At 56.0% G+C, this 7,542-nt stretch overlaps 1 protein-coding gene across 1 annotated transcript in view; it reads right to left on the bottom strand.

The window, feature by feature from the left end:
* Positions 1 to 199: 199 nt before the first annotated feature.
* LOC104510984 (potassium channel subfamily T member 1-like) overlaps positions 200 to 7,542 on the bottom strand; it is a gene marked incomplete at its 3' end in the record, with an annotated part of 38,111 nt that continues 30,768 nt past the window's right edge. Inside the window, 13 exon segments of the mRNA XM_010153420.1 lie at positions 200 to 315; positions 317 to 489; positions 1,218 to 1,238; positions 1,599 to 1,727; positions 2,092 to 2,175; positions 2,292 to 2,393; positions 3,036 to 3,147; positions 3,412 to 3,546; positions 3,834 to 3,905; positions 4,109 to 4,281; positions 4,396 to 4,501; positions 5,654 to 5,870; positions 7,390 to 7,542. The exon segment at positions 7,390 to 7,542 is cut by the window's right edge and continues 86 nt beyond it. Of these exon segments, the coding sequence (XP_010151722.1) occupies positions 200 to 315; positions 317 to 489; positions 1,218 to 1,238; positions 1,599 to 1,727; positions 2,092 to 2,175; positions 2,292 to 2,393; positions 3,036 to 3,147; positions 3,412 to 3,546; positions 3,834 to 3,905; positions 4,109 to 4,281; positions 4,396 to 4,501; positions 5,654 to 5,870; positions 7,390 to 7,542 (1,593 nt within the window).

Genomic DNA, 7,542 nt, shown 5'->3' with positions numbered 1-7,542 from the left:
TTAGGCTTGGCATGGGGTTAGGCTCGGCATGGGGTTACGCTCAGCTTGGGGTTACGCTCAGCGTGGGGTTAGGCTCAGCTTGGGTTTAGGCTCAGCTTGGGTTTAGGCTCGGCACAGGGTTAGGCTCGGCACAGGGTTACCTGAGGAGCCCGTGAGCGGGATGCGCCACCGCAGAGAAGCGCAACCGATCGGCACTTACCGTACCCGGTCGTGGGCAAGCCCAGGTGCTTCATACGGTTTTTGACGAGCTCGGAAAGCTCCTGCCTCTCGGAACGGCGGGACAGGCTGGGGCGCCGCTGGCTGGTACACTCCGTGCTTGTTGCCCTTCCTGCTCAGCCGGCGTGCCCACTGCATGCTCTTGCGCCGCAGCAGCGGGTGCTCGGACTGGTCGCTGGAGCACGAGTTCCTGTGGTGGCTGGTCTTGATGCCCCAGTGCTCCTTGACATCCTTTGTGTCCTCGCAGTCCTCAACATTGATTGAGATCTGTGACTGGAAGCTCAGCAGGTCACGAGGGGAGCCAAAAAGAGCCTGTCCTGTCTCTGACCCATCCCGTGGGATGCAATCCTTCCTCTGACCCACATGCACTCTTCCAGCACATCATCTCTTCACTGGCCGGCAGATTTGGGATAAGCACTGTTGAGTCTAATGGGCGTCTGACATCTCTCACGTGGTTATCCCTGGGCTGCCCACGGGACAGCTGTGCTCTCATCTCCCCTCTTTCATCTCACAGCAGACGTGCTGCTGCATCTCCAATATGGCAATCTCCACCGGGAACCAGAAGTTTATTAATAAAGTGGGTTAAAGCACCTCTAAGAGGTGGATTGCATTTAATTAAATGTTAACTCTTGGCTCCCTGCAGCTCCTACAAAGCTGAAAACGGAAGGTATTTAAATCGGAGCCACTCCCCTACTCCCAGTTAATTATACTTCAGGGCGCCAAGGATTTTTGTCTTCCTGGACTGTCGCGGCTCAGCCGGCATCGCCCTTCCGCAGGGGCCAGCAGCACTGTGCTGTACGGGGGTGACGGCCAGCAGAAGGCACATGGTGGCTCTTGGTGGCCCTCTGGTGCCACCAAGACCTGCTTGGTGGCCCTCTGGTGCCACCAAGACCTGCTTGCCCGCGGGTCAGCCTTTGGTTTTTTTGGAGGCAGTGCTGCCCAGCCTGGGTAATGCCCGACGCGGACCGAGTGCCCGGTGGGAGGATGCAAGCAGCACTCACCTGCGCTCTGATGTCATGGGGCTGCAGCAGGGGGAAAAGAAGGAAAAATAGAGCGTCAGCCCTGCAAACGGGAAACCCTGCTGCCCACGCTGCCCCCCCCCAGCCGGGCACTGCAGAGCTGTGCCGAGGAACGCTCCCGCCTGCCCACAGCCGGGCTGCTGCCCCAAGAGACCGGCATTTACACCGACCCAGCTGGGACCCAGGACACCACCACCGTAACATCGGCTGCTAACGAACCAGCCGCCAACGAAGCAAAGGCAGAGCTTCCCCTCCCCTCGCTCCTCCGCACAGACCCGGCCAGCCTCCCAGACCGCATCTCTGCTGGGCAGTGATGCGAGGCTGGGACCACCAGCCCCTTTCCACCACACGCCGTGCCCCTACCTCAGAGGTTGCAAACATGTGCGACTCCGTCCTGTAAATTCCAATGGGAATCTCCGCACTGGAGGAGCAGAGCTTCTGGAAGAGGCGTCCGTACGTCCGGATCCACAGGTCATCTTCAGTGATCTTCATCTGAGCAAGAGAGGACAAACGTCAACCGCCCTGCGTGATGCAGGGCCCACTTAAGGAGCACCTTGGAGCTGCTCCTGAGCTCCCCTCCAGCTTGGGCATGTCCCAAAAGTGAGCTGGACTCCACAACAAAAAGCAGGGGCAATTTCTGATCCCAACCCTCAGAATGGGGACTTTGGTTCTTGGTACTTTTGGGATTTTGGACTCTTGGTAGTGCTGAGGTTCCCCACACACAATGGAGGGGAGTGCTGACCTGGCATGTTCTGCCCAATGTTGTCTCTCTTCCCGTTCCCCAGAGGACGGGAGTCCCACCAGATCCACGATGACTTGTCCCGCCGGTTTCAACCCTGAGGGACTTGGCACCTACCGCGCAGAGGTAGCCGGAGCCTGGCGTGGTGTCGAGACCCAGCAGCAACCGAGTGATAGTGATCATGTAGTCCTTCACGAACGACTGGGGGGAGGAAGGAAGGAAGGCAGGAAGCCGGAGAAAGGGTTTGCTCAGTCATTCACTGACGGGGGGTGCAAAGGGGCGGCCGCAGCTTTGCTCAGAGCCCCCCGGGCTCTCACCTGGTAGAGCAGCGTGTCCAGCATGCTGATGCTGAAGACCCTCCCGGCTGCGAAGGGCAGCCGGAACATGAAGGCCAGGTTGGAGCCGTTTTCTCGCTCTTTCTGGAAGAGGAAGGGGAGATGTGAGCACCCACAGGCAAACACCATTGGCTGGGGCTTGTTCACGTCCTTCCAGGGCACTCAGCAAAGCAAAACCAGGCAGCCTCCCCCCCACAGGTTGCACAGACCCTAAAAGACTCATGAGAGGACACCAGTATGTTGTTTCTGGTGGGTGTGCCAGGAGGGAACCCGGGCAGCACCCTTACACTGCATGAAAGGGGCTTTTTTCTCCACGGAAACATGTGAGATGCGGGTGGGGGTTTTTACATGGGCTGGATGCGGCTCCAGTGTCTGGTTCAGGGGTATTTTCTCCCTTGTCAGAAGATCCATCTCAGCAGGGTGACTCCACTCCCCCTTTTACTGCAGTCACAGTATTAAACCTGATTTAACCCAGTGTGCTAAACACAGCAATAGGCAAAGCAGCACAAACTCTAGCCCCCGAATAAATACATAAATTTGTTGAAGGAGGTAGCTAGTCCAAAGAGCAACTGCCCACTTATTTGTCTGCTGCAGGACACCTCGGGTAGGTGCACACTAACTACAGCTGTGGCATGCAGAAGAGCACAGGACCTTGAGGAGCTCAAATGTAGTCCCTCTCAGCGCTGACTTCCCAGGCCCCACGTGCAGGGGAAGACCTTCTCTTACCTTTTCTAGCTTGGAAAGGGCAAGAGAGTAACTGTCCTTTGCTCTGAACTGCATGAACCTCATGTTGGAGGGGTGGGTCAGCTCTGTGATAATGCTGAGGCTGGGGAAGAGCCTGCAATGAAAAGAGACCTGTTGTCCTGCAGCTCACTCAGAAGTGAGAGGACTCCCTGTACTTAAACCTGAGGAAGACCACAACCATCCCTGTACCTGTCTGAGGTCAGAAATAGCCAATCAGACCCTGTTTCCTAGAGTGAGCCCAACCGCAGAAGTGTCCCGCTGCCCGCAGCCACCACCCCAGCCACCGGCACCCTTCCTGGTCTTGGCTCTAGCAGAGGTAAGTGGCCGTGACGGAGCCAGGGCAGCAGCTACCCCTCACCTGAACATGGTTTGGACGTTGACAATCGTCTTCGCATCCGCCATGTAGTCCTCCTCGGCGCTCATCGTGCTCTCCTTGTCCACAACCACCAGGTTGTCGGCGTAGATGATGCCGCACTGCAGCAAGCTGTCCAGGCTGGGCAGTTCCCAAAGAGAAGAGCGCAGGGTCAGCCCTTAGAAACAACACAGGGAAGCAGCACGCTGCAACGTGCAGCGCTACAGCAAGCCCAGGCTGTTCCCAACCACCAGCTCGTCACCTGCTTCCATCTACCGGGGGCGTTTGACAACCTGAGAAGCCAAGGGTGGGCTCAGCTCTATGGTACCAACCCTGGGGCTTCCCAGACCCTAAAGTCTGGGCTGGGGTAAACGCAGCATGTTTAGGCATCACCGTAAGTAACAACGGCCACACGCAGAACCACCTACTTGTCGATTGTGCCCTCCATGTAGTAAACCATGGGAAAACAACAGATGGCTTCGAGAAAGTGATGCTCGGGCCTGGAGGAAGAGCAACAGAGAGCAAGGTGGTTCAGCAAGTCCGCGGGGCAAAGACACAATACCCACACAGGAGTCGCCAGGGCCGAGGGACCCAACGGTGGCACTGCCATTCCCCCACACTCCCATCCCCACAGTATGAGATGCCCATGAAAACATAGGGGAGGGCTTGGTGCGATGGAAAACATCCATGGAAAAGTACTTGCTTGTTGTCCAGCAGCAACACAATGGGGTTCAACTCTTTGCGGGACCGATAGTAGGCACGAAGGGGGACAATGAAGTTATACAGTCCGTTCCCAGCCGTCTCTGCCGAAACGATAATCAGTTTGTTCTTAAACCCGTAGGCTTTGGCATCTTCGAAGCTGTTGTGCTTGCAGCCCTGTGTGGTGGAAGGCAGCACAGGGACTCAGTGCGCAGCTCCCGGCCGCCCACCCGCCGTCCCACTCCCCGGGGGGGCTGCAGCCCCAGGGAGCTGTCTGCAGCCCCATCGTACCTTGTCCAGCCTCAGGCAGCAGAAAGGGGCCTTCTCGGGTAAAAGGTGACACAGAGTCGGGGAGCTCCCAATGTAGGGGGAGTTGGGTGGGTAGCCCTTCACGTACCTGCAGCAGAGAGAAAATCCAGCAGTGTGAAGAGATGGGGAGAGCTCTCCACATATAGACTCACAGAATGGTTTAGGTTGGAAGGGAACTTAAAGCCCACCCAGTCCCACCCCCTGCCATGGGCAGGGACACCTTCCACTAGCCCAGGTTGCTCCAAGCCTCATCCAGCCTGGCCTTGGACACTTCCAGGGATGGGGCATCCACAGCTTCTCTGGGCAACCTGTCCCAGTGCGCCCCTCCCGGGAAGAATTTCTTCCTAATATCCAATCTAAACCACCCCACTTTCAATTTAAACCCGTTACCCCTTGTCCTGTCACTACAGACCCTTGTAAAAAGTCCCCCCCAGCTTCCTTGTAGCCCCTTCAGGTACTCAGATACTGGGAAAAATGTTTAAAAGCAGCAGACTCAGGGTTCAAGCACATCGCTGGCAAATACTTTGCAAAACTCTCCCACAGCCGATGGAAATTTTACAAAATACACATATTGAGGAATCTTTTGCCATGCAAAGGATCGTGAGATTGTAAATACGCAGTGTTCCCAGCACAGGCAGAGAAGGCAGCAGACAGGACCATCAAGCGCAGCTGAAGGGAGGCAGGGCAGAGAGCTCCAGGAGGGGAGGGAAATGCTGAGCAAAAAAATCTTGGTTCATTTTTAGAGTTCACTTTGACAAACATATTTTAAAAAAAAAAAATCACCATTCGTATTTTGGATAGAACCAGAAGCAGATTTTTCATTTAAAGAGCAGCTAAAAACTAAATTAATGAATTAAAAGCCAATTTGTGAGAGCTTGCAGCTACTCAGTATGTGACATCATCCAAACAGGTAATCGGTGAAGCAAGTGCTCAGCTGGCTGTCATAACCTAACAAACAGCTTTAAAGCTGCAGTAAATATGTATTCTGCATTTTTTATTTATGTGCAACAGGGAATAGGATCCTCTCCATGTCAGTGAGCTAAGGGAGGCGTGAGAACTGGCAGAACAACCCTGCCCATCCCCAAGCAGCGACTGCCCGTGTTACAGACGTTGGTGTGCTCAGAAAAAGCCAAGAGGGGCTCAGCCTGAGCATCCCCCAGGTACCACTGAACGCCCGTCGTGCCACGGTCCCCGTCTCCCTGACAGGAGGGGACAGCTCGACCGAAGGCGGGCGACTCACTCCACAACTGCTGACCCTTCCTCGTCCGACTGCGTCATCTCATCTTCCGACTGGTCGCTCAGCAGGTCGCAGGGCAGCAGGGACGAGGTGTCAGCCAGCTCGAGGACGGGCGCGATGCTGGGCCGGCGGTTGCCGGAGCCGTTCTCCGCCGGCAGTGTCAGCTTGCTGCTGTTAGCAGGGCGGCACTCTGTGTTTTGCAGGTCCATGGCTACTGTACCTGGACACAGTGGGGAAGGAAGCACAGCAAACACGCTATAAGGAGGTGAAGAGAGCTGTGTTGGCAAAGCATCGTGACCTTGAGTCCTGCACGGGGACGAGGCAGAGCACACGGGGCCGTGCACCGTGCCCATTAAACACAACCCAGGTGAAGCTAACCCCCTCATGGGCACAGAGAGTGCGGGCAAAGCACCACCAGTGCCCTCTGCCTGGCACTGCTGCGTGCATCTGCCCGGGGCACGGGTCGGACTGCTCCAATGGTGGGCAGGGGCTGCTGGCTCTGGGGACTGTCACCCTCTCTGCGGCCACCTCCACCGCACCGGCCTTGCTTGCCCACCTGCTGCTCTTTGAACCTGCAAAACCCATCTTTACGGTCAATTTTATTACCCTGATGTATCTCAGAGGTGACACCTCTCCAGCCTAACCCCTACCTGCAGACCTTTGCAGGCTCTGGGAGGCAACAGCCAGGTTAGGAACAAGCTGATGCCACCATGCCAGCCCCTCAATGGGACACTGTCCTCTCCATGGATGCCCCCTCATTCCGGTGGTCCTCATCCACCTTCTGCATCCCTCCCCATCCACTCCAGATCATGCAGGACAAGAGACCTCCCCATCCTGCCATCCAGGAGCTTCCAAAAATCAGGCATATTTAGGGAGATTTAACCAGGGCCACCAAGCAGAACCCCCCGACAGGGCTCTCATCTGAGGCTTGGCCAGACTGATGTTTAGACAGTCAGGAACACGGGGAGGTTCCCAGCGAGCAAAGCCCAGGCGCTGGGCTTGCCAGGCCCCGCTGCCCTGCTCGCGCTCACGTAGTTTCTCTCCATCTCTTTCCTCTTTGCCAAAGGTCCCTCTGCGAACACGCCACGTAACGAGAACACTGACAAATGCTGTTCAGCAAAGTGCTTGGCGGCTTGCTGGGGGATAATCTATGCAAATTGCTGTTCGTGAGTACAAGCGCATAAATTATTCGTCTGAAATATAACCTGCTTGTGGAGCGCAGCCTCTCCAGGCTGCCCCAAAACTCGCTGTCCCCAGATACAAGCTGGAAGTAATGACTCACGGTATTTTTTTATTTGCAAAAATGCACCCCTCGCTGCAGAGCAAACTGCTCTTCGCTGAGTTGTGAATCATAAGCGTGATTTAGGATGCAGCCAACGGCATTTATTCTTCCAGCCAGGGCTTGGGGGGGATTTATGCAAATGCTGTTAATGATAATGGCCATCACGAGCTTTAATAATGATGTTTGAGCTTGCTGAGAGCACCCAGGGTACAGGGAGCAGTGTGTATGTTACTGGTGAGGTGACCAGGAAAGGGAACGGGAAGGATTGTCAATGTACCCAGCAGTACCCAGGTTGTGGGCATGGCAAGGAGTTTGCAAAAAGCAAAATAAAACCAAACCTGGGGAAGGAGATGAGACCAAAAGCTCAGGAAGGAGCCAGAGCAGCGTGTGCAGGCTCCTGCGCCCCCTCCTGGGGATCCCTACTGCCCCCCACCCCGCCGAGGCCCCCCCGACTCACCCATGCTGGCGATGATGCTGTGCACAGGCAGGCGGGACGGGCCGTCGTAGGTGCCTCTCCCCGCAAAGCCCTTCTTCTTCTGCTTCTCCTCCTGCTTGAAGATGAAGGCAGAGTTCTCCTCCTTGGTGATGTTGATGTAGAAGCAGGGGGCGG

The sequence above is a fragment of the Eurypyga helias genome, unplaced genomic scaffold (assembly GCF_000690775.1).
Source record: "Eurypyga helias isolate BGI_N326 unplaced genomic scaffold, ASM69077v1 scaffold19650, whole genome shotgun sequence".
Lineage (NCBI taxonomy): Eukaryota > Metazoa > Chordata > Aves > Eurypygiformes > Eurypygidae > Eurypyga > Eurypyga helias.
Note: the sequence above shows the minus strand (reverse complement) of the source record. Positions and strands in the feature narration are given on the sequence as shown.